The sequence below is a fragment of the Anopheles gambiae genome, chromosome 2 (genome assembly GCF_943734735.2).
Source record: "Anopheles gambiae chromosome 2, idAnoGambNW_F1_1, whole genome shotgun sequence".
Taxonomy (NCBI): Eukaryota; Metazoa; Arthropoda; class Insecta; order Diptera; family Culicidae; genus Anopheles; species Anopheles gambiae.
The window spans coordinates 97648770-97666723 of record NC_064601.1 but is presented as its reverse complement, the minus strand read 5'-3'; the positions used below and the strand labels follow the sequence as shown (position 1 = coordinate 97666723).

The 17954-nt window shown below is 45.6% G+C and overlaps 2 protein-coding genes across 5 annotated transcripts in view; one reads left to right on the top strand and one right to left on the bottom strand.

The window, feature by feature from the left end:
* LOC1276918 (peroxisomal targeting signal 2 receptor) overlaps positions 1 to 3511 on the bottom strand; it is a 17207-nt gene extending 13696 nt beyond the window's left edge. Inside the window, exon 1 of the mRNA XM_061652625.1 lies at positions 3372 to 3511. The gene's annotated coding sequence lies outside the window, so the exon portion shown is untranslated. The remainder of the gene's footprint in view (positions 1 to 3371) is intronic.
* LOC1276917 (arrestin homolog) overlaps positions 1 to 17954 on the top strand; it is a 24658-nt gene extending 6704 nt beyond the window's left edge. For 2 of the 4 annotated variants that reach the window (XR_009765594.1, XR_009765592.1), the window contains exons 4-6: positions 37 to 6014; positions 6171 to 6239; positions 6370 to 17954. Coding sequence is in view for 1 of the 4 variants with exons in the window: in XM_316327.5 (XP_316327.2) it covers positions 37 to 182 (146 nt within the window). In the remaining 3 variants the exon portion in view is untranslated. Of the gene's footprint in view, positions 1 to 36 lie in introns of all 4 variants that reach the window. The other 2 variants (XR_009765593.1, XM_316327.5) reach the window with 2 other exon arrangements.

Sequence of the window (17954 nt, the reverse complement as noted above, 5' to 3'; positions counted from 1 at the left end):
CTAATGCATATTTTTTTCCTATTTCTTTATTATCAGGATCTGTCGAGCGAGAGCGCGTGAACGCCCTGAAGAAGATGAAGTCGATAGAGCGCCACCGTTACGAGAACTCGCACTACGCCGACGATGACGACAACATCGTGTTCGAAGACTTTGCCCGCCTGCGGATGAACGAGCCGGAGTAAGCCTGTCCCGCCTGATGCGGCATTCACCTGCAACCATCCTTCACCCCAAGGGCGAACGGCTTTAATCCGGAGAGAAGACAGCAAATGCCATGTCTTCTGTTCCATTTCCTCCACCGAGCACCCGAGCAGGCAGCAAACGCAAACATGAAGAAAACACACACGCCCCAAAAATCCTCCCAATGCTTTTCCGCGCCAAGTATGCTTTCTTTCATGCCCTTTTAATGCTCCCAGGAGCGGTACGAGCGTGCGTGTGATGGCTGAGCGGGGACGAACGAGTGTCCCTCGGGGGGACCCTTCGTCTAGGCTAGCGGCTAGAGTGGTGGTCACCTGAGAGACGCTCATCAGCCTTTCCCAGCCGTAACCACACGTAACAATGCCCAATGTGATAACACTGATGATGCTATTTAAATTATTAATCGCAAAAACAACACGGCGCCGCTAAGCAACGAACGAGCGCGCGATAAGGAAACAGCAAGAAGAAGAAGCAGTAGAGAAAAAAACCTATCTAGTGAAGGAACAACCTACCCTATAAGTGCTCCCCCAAAAACTATAACGATATATGAAGTAACGAGAGAAAAACGACATGAAAATGAGGAGTGTTAATGGTAGCCTCCGCCAAAAAACAAACAAACGACTAACGAAGCCAAAACCCCCTTCCTAAAATCACAACAAGCAAACTAACGATTATGAAATGGTCAACACCAAATAGACAACAAATTTGATTCATCGATTAATTCCCTGCCGGAGAAACTGTGCCGAGAAGTTCCCGAGAAGAAAACCAGAACATCAACGACTGCGCAGTCAAGAGGAAGGGCAACGCGAACCAGCAACTCCCTTGGGAATGCAGAATCCCCAACTGGGGGTGCGATGGTTACAATCCTCCCTCGAAGAACACGCACATGAGTAACGTGCAGCAATTAATCGATCAATCGAAGAGCAACTTAAATCGAAAAATGTTTAAAAACGAACAAAAAAAATATCATACACAAGAACCAAGCCCAAAAACCCAAGCAAACACCAGAAGTGAACGAAATCGACGATAATCTAGTGCAGCTCCGGTTCGTACGTGGACGCTTTTCCCCGGTTTGGCTATGGTGAAAACCGGCCACATCCGAACCGCTGGCGACAGCAGCCTTAGAGTGTAAGACGTTTTATGTTTCTGTTTTGTTTTTCGTGGTGAGACAGCAATTGGAGCAGGCAATTTAAGGGAAACGAGCAGACAATTTAGGCATATGGAAGCTAGAAGCAACAAGCGCAGAGGGGAAAAAACAGACAAGAAGATTAAAACAAAACCACACGAGCAATGAATGCAATGAATGCGGTTGGGAAGTGAAGAGCTAAGGAAAACGGTGCGGAGAAGTGGACATGAAGATGTCCTTTTCCCGGTACCGTTTTCACTTCCGATTCATTCACCCCAACTCGTTCAGCGCTCCTTACTGCGAGTCAATTATTGTTTCAGATTGTGTTCGATTGGTTGACATAAGCTTGTTCATGCAAAATGGGGGTTTTTCTTATCTAAAGAAACCATGCTATATTATTACCTGCAAATGCAATAGGAACAGAGCAGAAGGGAAACTTTATAATCAATAAAATTAAACCAAATTAATTGGAAAATAGAGAAAAAAAACCCACAATTTCAAACCAATGCAACGACCTATTGGTACATAAACAAACCCAAAGGTCACGCAACACATAGAGTCAGTTTTGAGTTTTGCGATGTACAGTGGACTGTTAGTAGCTGTGTTTATTTTGTATAAATCTAATTTGGCTATGTTATTATTGTAATTGGAGAAAAAATGCTGAGCAACCAAAAAAAAAAACTAACTTACAAACAAACCAGCAACTATTGAATTTGTTTTTATTTGTTCCAATTTGTACTGTTTTTTCAGGTTTCTTTTTTTGCGTTTGGTCGGGAGGCTTTCGGCCAACGGTCCACAGGTAGTAGAGGGGGAAAGAAATAACTGGTTGATGGAAGAAAAGAAAAAAAAGCAACCCTTACCCTAACTCTTTGTAAAGATATGTATACGAATGCACCGGTATTTGCTCAATTAGAATGTATTCCCTTTTTGCTGGAAGATAGGGGAAGGATTTGGATGGACCGTTTTCTGTTTCTAGAGACCAATATACTGCAACGAGCGTGATATTCAAGGATGTGATAATGCATTTAACGCAACGAGTTGATGTGTGTACTATCGGGATTTGAAATTTTAAATTTTGAAACAGTTTACATTGTTATTTGACTATCATAATAAAGGAAAATTCTTAGAAGCAGGAATCATATTTCAACAGATATTGTGCTAAAAACACATTTTCAGGTTTATTTTTCTCCTGTTTGCAAAAGGCCAGAAACCAAATCAGAAGAGAATAATGCAAAATAACTCCAAATTTTGTTTTGTATTTTAAAACAATGTGTCAACAGTACAAGTTTACAAAGTTATTACATTAAAAAAGCCCAAACTGTACATAAAAGCATTAATTATTGTCAAAAGTAAGCCATCAGTGTATGAAGAAGCATGAACAAATACAGCCAAATGAAAAGGCAATGTATAAAAACACAAAAAAATAGAATAAAACATAACAAAAAATTATATAAAACAGTAACCACTGTTAAACAGTTAGAAACCAACAGTAAAACTGTTGCTTATTGCAAAATATAAATAACTTTCGAATAGGAATTGTCACAATATTGCACAAAAAGTAAAAATATCAAAACTGCACCAACAAAAACAACTACGAATACGAAAACAACAAGAATAATAGAGAACATCATTTGCTAACCAAATAATCATAATTTCAGATATTCAAAGATCATAGAACAATTTGTCAAAACAAGATAGAAATGGAAATAATAGATAAAAGCTATCGTAAAAGTATAGTTTTCTGCTTGAGCGAACTCTAAATTATTTCCTCAAATGAGTAAAATTGCTAAAATCAACAGTAAAATGAAAACGAAAAGCGTAAAAGCATGAGATGATTTTAACATTTAAAAAGAAAAAATGGAATTGCAACAACACTAAAAGAAAAACTCATGTTATTACACCACCTCCAAGAAAAGGAGTTAACTTAAAGTATCTAAAAGAAAACACTCAATGTATAAAAAAACGCATGCATGAACACATGACAGTACATTGCGAACGAATCGATGTCACATTTAAAATACACTTCAAGCAGTTTAAGAACTTTACTTACCCTCACCCTCTTCTGCACACACACCCAACTGCACCGATGGTCAACGGTGTAGCTCTTTAAACTTGCAACGGTCGTTGCTTGCTCGAGGAGGGCACCGACCTCGACCTCGACCTCGGCAGCCGGACGGGGTTGGATTGATCTGACCGAAACGCTGCAGTGACCACTTTCACTTCACACACTTTTAAAAGCGTTCCACTAACACAGCCAGATAACCAACTGCCAGGACACTCTGCACAGGCACACATGCACAGACGCAACCACTCACGTGCTTGCTTACGGCGGGGCGGGAAAAGGATACTCAGTGTCCGTTAAGCTGCAGGGCCCAACGGTCCAGTCTGAGCCTGAGTGTGTGTGTGGGGTTAGTAAAGCTCCCGGAAGTCATCAATCGAATCAACCACGTGTTGCAGACGACGACGACAGTAGCAACGCAAACCGTCTTCCGCTGGAGGTTATTGTGCTGACTTGAGTAAATCTCGTACCAGACTGGTCCCGCACATTCCATCGGCGAACGGGGCTACCGGTTTGGTTCACCGACTGACTGCCGTTATGCAAGCATGGGGTGATTTAAAGTGCGTGTGTTTTTTTTTTCCTTCAACACTAACGCTGACATTCACTTGGCTGGCACGCAGACACGCATGTACGGACTGGCAAGAGGTCCTTTTAAAACTACCATCCCAAAAACCTGGACGCACTCACGCATTCGCTGTGCGGCTTCCGATTATGGGTTGGAAGGGGAAGGCAGTGAGGGAGCAAGTGAGAAAGACAAACCCAGAAACGGGTTCGCGGGAAAATCCTTTTAAATTTTAAAAGTCCCACATTCGCTCCGTTGGATGTTTGAGGCTTATGTACTGCGTCCTTCCTAGATGGGACGGGCGTTGAGACGAGGTGGCTCCGTGGTAGTATAAGAAAACGCCGCTCCTCTAAAAGAAGCTGAGGAGTAAAAAGGAGGTCCCCTTTACAGCGCTCGCTGCCCCGTTATTTTAAAAAAAATGCACCAAACCCTACCCTTTACCATCCTTTACCCTTTGTTCGAAAGCAACTCGAGCTCGAAGCAGTCTGTACTAAAACACGAAGCACGAAGAAACGCTCGGCGAACGTCTTCGGGCGGGTGTCTTCGTCTTCCAAGGAAAGGTCCTTCCATCGCTTGCGCTTGTGCTAAAAGTGCTTTAGCTCCGCCTCTTTTCCTTTGCCGTGGCCGCGGCCCTGTGTGCTGGGGCAGCGAGGCTGCGCGCGTTTAGACAGAGGGAGGGAGGGGTGATTTTTCTTCGAAGATTTCCGAAGTTTTTCCAAACACGCTTCGCGCGGTGTGCGCGCGTGTTTTTTTTCTCTCTCTCTTCTGCCTTTCCTCCGGTGGCTGCGCGAACTTCTTTTGCGCGAAAGAAAAGAAAGGCTTCCTTGGATGGAAGAAAGGATGGTTCGTTTTTTCTACTGTGTGTGTGTGTGTTTATATGGCAAACACATATTATTTAATGTTGTTTTCCTTCTCTTTCGTACGCACATCACACACAGGCTGCGTTGTAATAGCGAGCGTGAGTTTTTCCTCCTTTCTTGAGACAAGGGGACCTTTGCGTAGATACGGTTGTACTATCGCGACGCGCGTTTGCGTGTGCGTATTGGGTGCGGTACATCCAATCGCGGCGCATTTTATTTTGTTGCGCGAAAGGCGTTGAGGAAAAAAAGCACACACACACGCAGAAGCTCCATCCAAGAAGATCCTTATGCGTCTTTTGCGTGCGAGCGTATGCGTGTTGAGTATGTAAAGGCGCGGGAAGAAAATGAAGGATATGAGTACGTTTTGGGGATGATATTTCTTGAGCAAAGCGTGGAAAAAGTCCGTTACAAGGATTTTTTTTCGTGTGTCAAGGAAGAAGTAGCATAACCACAATTTTTTTTTAAATTATTTAATTAAATTAAATATTTTATTTAATATTTTTAAAAGCATTCATAATTAGAATACAACATTTACTTAACAACGAATTCGCGTGAATTCTTTTTCTTACTTTCTTCCACACGCGCCTTTTCCCCCTTTAACGTTTTTATTGGGGGCGTACATAACCCCAACCATACCCGTTTCGAAAAGGATATAAGAAAACTCCCCATTTTTGTCATGTGCGCACCACCTCCACCACAGCCAAGCGCCCTCCACACAACGCAGCAAGACGTCTTGGGCTCAATTTTTCGGGCCCAATTTTTGCGACTGCCTTGCCTTCCAAGCACAAGCGCACCGTCTCTATCGCGCACCCGCGCAAACGCCTACGGCCGGAAGGGCATGCGAAAGGGTTCGCCTTTTTTGCGCCCAAGAAGGGGGGAGGGGAGACTTCTTGCCGCCCGTTTTTAAACGCACGAACGCGCGAAAACTTCATGTACTCTTTCGGTATACAGAGCGCCGACCACGCTCCGTGTGCATGTGTGTGTGTGGCTGTGTGCGTTGGTTTTCTAAGACGGGCCAAACGGATTTTCCAGCATCGCTGGCCGGCCACGAACGGTGGGCCCGCTTTTGGCAGGTTTTATTTATGCAAAGATTTCAACCGTTAGCGGACGTGTGCGAGTTTGGGCGCATTTTTCGGCGAAGTTTCTTGGTGTTGGTGTGTTAGGACCGAGCGTTTGGCACGAGGACACCCTATCTGGGTGTTGTGTTTGCAGGTAAATACGAAAACAACCGTTAACAATTATTTAACTGGACATATTTTTTTCCATACCTCAGCAAATCTAAATACAAAAAAAAAAAACAGAAAAATAACCGTTTTTCGGCGCACTTTGTGTCCGCGTGTTTTTTCTTCTCCTTTTTACATCCACAAGCAGGATGGGCTGTCCACACTGGAAAACGGTTAAACTGAAAGTTGTGTCGCTAGAAGCGGGCAGTGCCGAGTAAGTGCTAGAACCAAATTGCTACCCAGTGGTGCCCTCCTCAAATCCGGTTTTCCCTGTGTGGTCAACCCTTTCTATTTTTTCCCTCTGCGATTTGCGCGTAAACGCAAACACAACAACATGCGTGCAGTCGGACCTGGCTGCTCGAAAGCAACAGCCGTCCACCGGCAGTCCCCGAGCAGCAGCAGCTGCTGCTGCAGCGTATCGGTCAGCTGAAGCTGGACCACCACCACCCGAATGGACCGGCTCGGAACGGTCGGCTCGGGATGCCCGTTCGATCGGTCATCCTTTAGTCGCGCGCTGCTGACCGTCCGGGAAGGATGCTTTGCGAAGCTCGTTGCCACACGTGCTCCGAGTGGCACAGTGTGTAAGTGTAAGTGTGGTGGGAAGGATTGGAACATATACTACGTGCGCGTTAAGGTGCCATAAATGGTGCCGTTTATCCGTTCCGTATCGTTGTCGTGTCGTGTCGTTCGCTGTGTCGCTGTAAAATCATTCAGTGTTTTGATGGTGGCATAATGGTAGCAAAAGAGGGATCCCTTATCGATACAATGCAGCAAATTGTGCGTAGAAGTACGCTAAACTTTCGGTGTTTGTCGTAGCTTAAGCAACACAGTAACTTTTAGACAGTAGGATACCGTTTCACAGTGTAATGCAATATATTATAGTAGCACCAGTAGCGTATTCCATCCCGGAACGGAACAAACACAGCAAAACAAACATGTTTCATTCGTATTATTATACAAAAAAAACACCATTTTAGTTACGCCATTTTACTTACCCCGTCAGACGGCTGTCCTTGCTGGTGGAGCTCCTCTGCTCGCCTCGCGAACGATGGTCCCTGGCGTGGGGGAAAACAGAAGCAGCGGCTAAATGTTCCTTCTTAGAATGCGTAACGTGCTTGAGGTAATGAGGTAACAGGGCGTGCAAGCAAGCAAGCAAGCAAGTGTTGGAAGTCAGTATTGTACTTAGCTTCACAGTGTTTCGCCAAACTTTGTGCAATAAGCCCTAACAATATATTCCTAACCATACAATGTAGTGAGTGTGTTTACTCTGGTTTACTCTGGTGTGCAAGTATCTATTAAGCTCATTACTATGACGACATTAAATGCGCATAGTTTATACTATAATGACACAAACCATAACAATTCCAAAGAGGAATCTATTATTTTTTTTCGGCATGCAGCACATAATGAGTACTATAATAGTAACAGTAACTACAATTATACAGTATATTAGGGTGCAAATTCTGCAATATCAACGATGACTATCTAAATATGACACTAATTAGTGTAAACTATCTTGGCAATGTTAAGCAATCGCATACCTATATGTAACTACTTATTGTATAAATATTTTAACAGCAAATAAAGTAAGATCACACATCGAGTCCCACAGAAAAACCAATGCTTTTATGATTCAGTTCAACATTACCAAACGATGAAAAATCATTCGATATGATCAAATTATATTTGCAATTCAATTTGTATTCAAAACATTGCTGGCTATGCACGACACAAATGTTTGACTTGCGAAATATTTTCTGTCGATTTAGTAGATTTCATATTTTGAAACATAATAGTTTCAAATAATTTGCCTAAAGCTTGTTTTTGAGCTAATGATTAGTTTTATCTTTATTACTTTGAGATCTCCTTTTCCAGTAGCCTTATTTTCTCAATTCCTTCACTACTTTTGTAACCTTATCTTTTTTTTCCTTTTTTTCTTTTTCTCAATTTTTCTTCTTTTATTGACTTTTCTGTTTAGCTTTATTTTTTCTCCTTTTTTCATCTTCTTCTGCAATTGAGTTTTAGTCCTTAGCATTTATAGTTATAGCTCAAATTAGTCCTATTAGTGTTGAAATCAGTATTTTCGATCATGTTTGAATTATTATTGTATTTATTATGATTTTAGTTGATTTCATCGATATACATTTTTTCTTTTAGCGTATTTGTTTTATTTCTACAAAATTTTACCAACTTTTCTCTAGATCAATTTGAATCATTGTTATATTGTTCATAAGTTCTATCAATTGTTTATATTGACTAGATATTACTTTTTCTATTCTAAGATCGTTTTTGAGTAGCTCTATTATTAGCTTTTTGATTGAAAATATTAATTTTATTTGCCCTCACAATAAAGAGTATTGATTGAATAAACTTGTTTCGTTGTTAAACTAAAAATTAACTTGTTACTATTTAAGCTCGTCTTAAATTATTCTGAAACTTAGCAACATTGCAGCACAAAACTTGTTTCTCATCGTAACAAATCAGTAACGACTTTTCACCCGGAATGAAATCACTACACCCAACCGACACACCAAACATCGCAACCGAAAGCGATTTGCGCAAACACCGCACAAAGCAAACAGTAATCTGTTCTCCCATAAATTCCGCACGAATTACGTTCTTTCACTTTTCGCTCATTAAACTCGTCCCATTTTTTTCCCTACTCCGCAACCGTTTACGGCAGTCATGCAAATGCACGCATGACCATCTCGGACGGATCTCGAATTCCGTCACGTTCTCATCGGATTCGGCAATTGCATGTGAACGCAATGACATCGGACGCTCGCTTCGTTAATCCTTCTTACCTAACAAAAAAAAAAAAAAAAAAGAAAGCCCCCGAAGCCAATTGTTGCCAGTATGCAAAGCAGAGCTGACACTCGCGCACCCTTCACTAGCTTCTTCGTGAACCCCTTTTGCACGAGTCCTTTTGAGCAAAGTCTACCTGTTGATACGGGAAAAAGGGTTCCCCGTCTGCTCGATGTGTCCGATGCCCCTGGTCCTTTCGCCTGTTGTTATCCTTTTGAGTGTGAGCGAACGCACTGTTCTGGTCATCCGCAGTGATGCGCCAAGAGGGTCCTTGCATCGGTATGTGCGGTGTATGCGGTGAAGGGTCCAGTGCCAGGACCGGTCAAACCGGTTTCGATTCGTACCGACCATCGGATTGCTGTCCAGGGCACAAATGTTCACACACACACACACGCTAACCCGCATTCGGTGGGCCGCGGCCCGGGTTGACCCGTATCGGGATTTGGCTGGAGGGCCCGGGCAGAGACAGGATTCGCTTTTCCCTGGGAAGTAAAGTCGTGAGGCGGCCGGGGCCGGGGAATGATTGGCGAATCCATGAGGGTTTTATCTTAATATATCATCTTCTAACCGTTGCCCCGTTACTTGGCAAACGAACCAAGTGACCCTTTGGTGATGAGAAAATTTTCGTGACCGTGGGTTCGCTTGTTCTGGTGGGAAATAAACCGGTTTGGACATTGTCCTGGGCGGGTGTCAAGTTGGGCGCTACTGTTTGGAGAGAGAGAAAAAAAAACGTCCCAAACTTGAGCTCGATTGTAGTAAAGGCAAAGTCTGGTCCCGTTAAGCTAGTATTGTTGTCTTCAATTGTGAGAAACTTTCCAGCATTGCTGCAAATTCCTAGCACTTATGCTTGAATGAAAAATGTGTATATGTGATAAATGTTATAGTTATTTCTTTACATTCTTTCTTTCTTTTATTCTCCTTTCTTTTTCTATATTTTCTTCGTGTTGCTATTCAATTATGCCTTCGAATTTCTATTTTCTTTTGCTTGTTTATTGTCTCATTTGATCCGCTTGCGTTGTCGTTTTTGGTTCTTTTTCAACATAAATTTGTTTCATTTTGTTTTCATTAAATTACTATTGTTGTTATTAGTCTATCAGCCCTTAATTATTTTGACTTATTCCTTTTTTACATACATTATGTATGTAAAAAAATCCTTTTTTACATACATTATTGTTACTTATCATCTTTCATAGTTTATTGTTAGATTTTTTTCTCCTTTAAATAAACATACAGAAAACATTAATACTTTTTCAGTTCAACATTTATTTTAAACAAAAATCAAAATGTAAGATTTGTTAAATAACTTGTTTGTTGAAATTAAGAAATAAGTCCCATACAATAACTACATTCGACCAAAAAATATGAAAAACGCTTGCAATTAAAGATTGCTCTTGATAATCAAATCAAAACAAATGTTTATTCTGTCTTAGCTTTAGCCTTAGGATCCGTCCCAAACCGGCCGCACTGTCCTCCCCTTTGCGTTCCGACGGACGATCTATAATCCCTTGCTCTATTCAAAGCGTCACAAACGCAACCGGGCTCGCGTAAATTTGCTCGTCAGTGTTTTTCCCTTTTACAACCCTTTCCTGCCCAGCTCGGTACCGAAAATTCGTTGATGACCTTTCAAGTTTCGGGCCACCAAATTTTACCCGCCTCTCGTTTCCCTTGTCCCCCTTTCAGCCCAGTCCGAGACGGGATGGTCGAATGGAACTGTCCCGTACGGCGCTGCGCAAAGGATGAGGAAGGCCCCCGGGCGGACGGGTACTCGTCTGTCCAAACCGGTCTTCTGGGTGGCGCGGAAAATGCAACCCAAAAAAATCGGCTGGGGTGGAAAACTGGACTGGCTACTTTTCGACCACTTGGGACATCTTGGATTTGGGTGTTTGTGTTTTTTTCTGTGTGTGTGTATGTGTTATTTCTTCCCTTTTGTGTGTACATCAGCTATGGACGAAGACAGAGGTATCACTGGGCTATCCCTTTTACCGCGAGCTGTCCGAGCTGAGCCGCTGCCGTGGGAAACGGTGTGATTTGGCCGGCTCACGGAAACGAGTTATTTGTGCAGCTCATTTGCATACATGCTGCATACATGCGGGACGGTGGCAATGCTGGTCCGGCGATCGGGCGATTCGGAGTCGGAGCGGAACGTGATTTTTATTGCACAGATACAGCTGTGCCGGCATTCAATTAAGGAAGCGTAAAACCTACGAACGCCACAGTGAGGTGAGAGTGAAGCTGACTGGAAGGAAGTAGCGTGAGGTGTAAATGCATCATAAATCGAATGATACGTTCAGATTGCGTTGGGAAAATTGTAATTCAAAGTGACATAAAAATGAGGCAATGTTGTAAACATTAGAGCAACCAAACAGATGTTAAATAATATAAGTGATTGATAAAATTCTTTTTTTTTTCGTACGCTCCTGTCTCAGGTTCTGGCTTACTGTAGACTGTAAAAAGTAAATAAAATACATGAAATGGCTAGCATAACAATTTACAATTGACTGTGACATGACAATTTACAATTGAATGAAATGTCAAACGATCTTATAAACATTTACAATCTTATACTTTATACAGTAAATCCCTGAGTTAGGCGGGCTTCTAAATTAAATAGTTGTTAGAGTAAATTGTTTCGGCTTGATCTATCAAATGTCAAATGTATCTATTTGTCGAATTTTGTTAATCATTCAATTCAATAAGGTTCAAAATTGAAATAATTATTTCCCATAATCTTCTCAAATAATCTATTTAGTGGCTAAAACGTATCACTTCAAGAAAATTTACACGAAAATTGGTACTATTATGGTAGGAAACTGTAAAATTCAGCTTACGGGACAATTCAAGAATCGCAGTTTCTTCTCGGTCTACATTAATGACGTATCTCAGGAACAATCTGTAGTGTTATCTATCCCAACAAAGCGTTTCAGTAAACATTTTGATCATTTATATTCAAATTCGTCTCGTTTACGTCCTAAAAGTATGCTGAATTAATATAAGCTTTGTTAAACGTATGACTTGATCTCAATATCAGTGTATAAATTATCCCATTACTATAAAAGCTTGTAGCGACCAGAGCTCCATCTGGTGCGCACACCTAGAACTACCGACAGAAAATGTTTAACGGGCTAGTTAGGCAGGGACTGCACACAAAGCTAGAGCAGGACAAACAGTGGTAGCATGCTGCACCGCAGCTATAAAAACGGTGGCTTGCTCCATACACGCTCTCTCTCGTCCTAAACGTTTCAACACCGACACGCGCATATCCGTCCGGCTTACCCAACACACTTCTTCTCCGGCAACTCTCGAACGAACAACACTAATTTTCGCGTCTCTCCCGAACTCACCGTTCCGCGGCTTAAAAGAAAAAAATAAATCGAATTCTTCCAAAACGTAGTTCGCAAAGCGTGTTGCGTATCTCTTTAAAAAATTAGGGACCACTTTTGTGGCGCCCCTAAAACTGGTGACCCCGACGTGATCCGCAACCGACGCCGCGAATTCGTACGTGAGTGTGTGTGTGTACTACGCATCGCAAACTTGTACCGCGTTGAACGTGTTAAAACGTGCCACCGGCAGCGGAGATCGACGCAGAGAAGACAACGTGTGTGTGTGTGCCTACGACCGGGAGTGCTACCAGCGTTAGAGGTACCGGCAACGCAGCTGGCCTCCCCCCCCCTTTCCCTGTAAAGTGTGCAACGAGCGCCCTTTCATCATTCACAGGACGTTGAGTGCGGGCCGACGAAAAAACGCAGCAACGCCGTGTTAGTGCGCCCGTAGCTACACGGAGCGTTCCTGCATTCAGCGAACAAAAGAACCCCCCGCACACACGCGCGCCGCCTCGAAGCGAGACAAGCGCACACACACCATCATCGGCGCAGCAGAAATTTTCCATCGAGCTTTCGACGGCTGACGCAATCGACGCAATTCCTGGAAGCGGATCGACGACAATCTCCGCTGGTGGTCTCCTCGACGCCGATCACCGCCTCGCAAGCTGTTTCTACACCTCGTGCTACTGGGAATTTTCCGTTTGTGTGTGCTTCCATCTAAGGGTGCGATCAAGAAGGAAGACACCAACGTCGAGTTGCGCACGCAAATTATCCAGCCGTAGCAGTAGTGACACATCGCCGCTATCACGATTTTTTCGCTCGAAGGCGAACCCGCTTGGATCCAGCTGACAAGAAGAACGACGCCGCCATTTTCTGTGCACCATTTCATCGCAAGTGAGGAAACGACATTTTCTCCACCCGAGAAGGAAGACGACGCACGCGGCTTCTGAAGCGTTTTCATACCGATCGACCGCAACGACGACACCCTGGTTACGTGAACAATTAAGGTAAGATCCACCCTTTTTATTCACTACTAACCCCGACGCGGAAAGATGCAGCGCAGCCCGCAACAAGGTGCAGCGCCGGTCGCCAGCCCTGCAGTTGCCATCAGCCCTGCAGTGGCCGACAGTCCTGCGGTGGTCGCCAGCCCCGCAGCTGGACTCCCCACACCGAGTCCATACTTAATCGATATGACTCCTCTCGCTCGTGACGCCTCTACCGACCTTCCGGAGTTCCAAGTCGAGACCGTGAACGCCATGCGTCTCAAGCCGCCCGAATTGGATACTGCTGACATCCATACGTTCTTCTACGCCTTGGAGAACTGGTTCGACGCCTGGAATATTTCTCCGCACCATCATGTTAGACGTTTTAACATCCTGAAAACACAGATCCCTACGCGAATTCTTCCCGAGTTGCGTCCCATTCTCGACAGCGTACCAAATACCGACCGCTACGAATCCGCGAAGAAGGCCATCATACAACATTTCGAAGAGTCTCAGCGAAGCCGCCTACACCGTTTGCTATCCGAAATGAGCCTCGGCGACCGTAAGCCTTCTCAACTGCTAGCCGAGATGCGGCGAACAGCAAACGGTGCAATGACCGACTCCATGTTGATCGATCTTTGGATCGGTCGGCTGCCGCCCTACGTTCAGTCCGCCGTGATCGCGTCCTCTCAAAACGCCGACGAGAAAGTTAAGGTAGCCGATTCAGTGGTCGACTCTTTCGCCTTGTACAATCGCTCCGGTCCGTACCAAACCATCGCCGAGGTGCGGAATGAGGAGGTCAACCACCTTTCACGACAGGTAGCCGAGCTGAGTCAACGCTTAGAAACTCTAATGAACCAGAACCAAGCTCGTGAACGCTCACGGGCCCGCTCACGCTCTCGCAATCGCAACACGAACCAGGCTACTAATCCTAACACTAATGGCTATTGTTTCTACCACGACCGATACGGACAGCAAGCGCGTAACTGCCGCGCTCCGTGCTCGTTTAACAGCCGTCCTCAAAATAACGGTACTCCTACTACTTCTGCATGACGGAACGCGGGAGACGTCCAGCTTCTAGTCGATTCGATATCATCGGCCAGTCATCGCCTTATTATCAAAGACTATAAAACTAACCAACCCTTCCTTATCGACACCGGCGCCGACGTCTCCGTAATACCTCGACAGCACAGCTCCGTTCCTTGCAAACCATCGACCATGAAACTATTTGCCGCTAACAGCACGCCTATCCCAGTGTATGGAGAGTCACTCTACACGTTGGATCTTGGTCTTAGACGCGCCTTTCTGTGGAACTTCGTGATCGCAGACGTGGGTACCGCAATAATAGGAGCCGATTTCCTCCAGCATTTTCACCTTTTAGTGGACTTGCGCGACAAATGCCTCGTAGACGCCTTAACCAACTTACGAACGCCGGGTGTTCCTGATCTACATCCTGGGGAGCCAACCGTAAAGGTGTGCGATTCGACTTCGCCAATCGCCACCTTGTTGAGGGAATTCCCTGGGTTGACTGCACGGACCGCGCTCGGAACGCTCCTGCAATCCGACGTCACGCACCGCATAGAGACTACTGGACAACCGACCTTCGCCCGTCCGCGTAGGTTGTCCCCCGAAAAATATGCTGCAGCTCGCGCCGAGTTCGAGTCTCTCGTACAGCTAGGAGTGTGCCGACCATCTAACAGCAGCTGGGCCAGTCCTCTGCACATGACGAAAAAAGCAGACGGGACGTGGCGACCCTGTGGCGACTACAGGGCCCTCAACGCGAAAACAATTCCCGACCGTTACCCACTACCTTTCTTGCAGGATTTTACTATGCATTTGCAGGGAAAAACCATATTTTCTAAGGTTGACCTGCACAAGGCTTATCACCAAATCCCGATACATCCCGAAGATATACCGAAGACGGCGATCACAACTCCCTTCGGATTGTTCGAGTTCACCACGATGCCCTTCGGCCTACGAAACGCTGCGCAGACTTTTCAGCGACTCATTCACGATGTCCTCCGAGGTCTCGACTTCGTGTTCCCATACATAGACGATATGATTGTCGCCTCGTCGTCAGAGGAAGAACACCACGAACACCTGCGCCAGCTGTTCCAGCGTCTCGAACAACACCACCTGGCCATCAATCCGGCCAAATGCGAATTCAACCGAAGAGAAATTGCCTTTCTTGGCCACTTGGTCAACGCAGAAGGAATACGTCCTCTCCCAGAACGGGTACGAGCGATCAGCGAGTTGAGTAAACCAGCGACGATAATGGAGCTGAAGAAATTCCTCGCGATGATCAATTATTATCGACGCTTCTTGCCCCATGCTCTGACGACACAAAGCATCCTACTTGAGATGACACCGGGGAACAAGAAGAAGGACAAGACACCGCTAAAGTGGACGCCCGAATCTAGCGAAGCATTCGACCGATGTAAAGAGCAGCTACAACAAGCCGCGCTTTTAGCTCACCCTGCCTTAAACGCAGAGTTGTCACTCTGGACAGACGCATCCGACTTCGCCGCTGGAGCCGTTCTCCACCAACGTATCGACGGCCAACTTCAGCCCTTAGGATTTTTCTCCAAAAAGTTTGAGAAGGCACAGCTCAACTACTCCACATACGACCGCGAGTTGACCGCTATTTATCTGGCTGTACGACACTTTCGGTATCAGTTAGAGGGTCGTGAATTCTGCATCTACACGGACCACAAACCTTTATCTTTCGCTTTTCGCCAGACTCTTGACAGCTCCTCGCCGCGTCGAGCCAGACAACTCGACTTCATTGGACAATTCTCCACCGACATTCGCCACGTATCGGGAGAAGAAAACATAACCGCCGACCTACTCTCACGGATCGAAATTGTAAACGCATCACCTGCAATCGATTTTGAACGTCTCGCCGAAGAGCAAACAAACGACCCTGAGCTCGCCGATATACTCAGCGGTAAAACACGAACCGACCTTTTCCTTCAAAAAACGCCGATACCAGGAAGCACCCAATCGCTATACGCTGACTGCCCTGGTGGAATAATCCGACCGTACATCACAAAATCATTCCGGAATCAGCTTCTACACGCCGTACACGACCTTAGCCATCCTGGAGCGAGAGCCACTGCCAAATTAATGACAGAGCGATTTGTTTGGCTGGATATCAAAAGGGACGCTCAGGAATTCGCCAGAAACTGCTTGGCATGCCAACGCGCTAAGATAGGCAGACACACGAAAAGCCCGCTCGTACCGTACCCGGCAACGCAAGACAGGTTCAGCCATATAAACATCGATATCATCGGGCCATTTCCAATTAGCAACGGCAACCGATACTGCCTCACGATCATAGACCGATATACCCGCTGGCCGGAAGCTATACCGATTCCAGACATGACCGCGACTACGGTTGTATCAGCACTGCTGTACCATTGGATTGCACGATTCGGAGTTCCGTCTCACGTGACAACCGATCAGGGACGACAATTCGAGTCCGCCCTGTTCAAGGAGTTGACGCGAGCCCTTGGAACAAAACACATTCGAACGACCGCGTATCACCCGCAGGCAAACGGGTTGATCGAGAGATGGCATCGCACTCTCAAAGCTGCAATTTGCTGTAAAGATACATCGAAGTGGAGCGAACATCTCCCACTCATACTGCTCGGATTACGCACTACATTCAAGAACGACATTAATGCGTCACCTGCAGAACTCGTGTACGGAACGACCCTCACCATTCCCGCCGAATTTCTCGTCGAAAAACCGCAACCAGCCCTGGTCAACCAGTCCGACTTTGCCAAGACACTCCGAGAAGCGATGAGCAAAATTCGACCTTCTAACACCGCCTGGCACACCAACCGAACATCGTTTGTGCACTCCGACTTGAACAAATGCTCGCATGTGTTTGTGCGCAATGACACCGTCCGTCCCGCGTTAACCACACCTTATCACGGCCCATACCAAGTACTTACTCGAAATTCAAAGTCTTTTCAGATCCTACTAAACGGACACCCCTCGCTTGTGTCCGTCGACCGCCTAAAGCCAGCATATACAACCGAAGGAATAATCTCGTCAGCCCCGCAACAACCGTCACCCGACCAACTGCTGACGAGCCAACGACACGCTACTCCGGTGGCCCAACCACCGTCGACGCAACAATCGACGATGAGCCAGCGTCTCACAACTCCGATGCCCGGACCGTCGACGCTCGACCAGCTGCCATCGTCCAACCAGTCGTCGCTGCCAGATCAGCAGCCAACGGCCACACAGTCGCCTTCGACCATACAGCTGCCGTCAACAAACCAACCGCCGATAGCCCGGAACCGCGCCACACGAACATCACCCATGCCGTCGCTACAACCAGCCAGAGCAACCACCAGCTTCGCCCCACCACCGCCTATCTTACGCAAGGATCAAAACGTATCGACCGGTGTTACCAGATCTCAACGAAGAGTAGTAATTCCTCTGCGATACCGATAACACCGATCTAGGAGGGGAATCCTGTAGCGACCAGAGCTCCATCTGGTGCGCACACCTAGAACTACCGACAGAAAATGTTTAACGGGCTAGTTAGGCAGGGACTGCACACAAAGCTAGAGCAGGACAAACAGTGGTAGCATGCTGCACCGCAGCTATAAAAACGGTGGCTTGCTCCATACACGCTCTCTCTCGTCCTAAACGTTTCAACACCGACACGCGCATATCCGTCCGGCTTACCCAACACACTTCTTCTCCGGCAACTCTCGAACGAACAACACTAATTTTCGCGTCTCTCCCGAACTCACCGTTCCGCGGCTTAAAAGAAAAAAATAAATCGAATTCTTCCAAAACGTA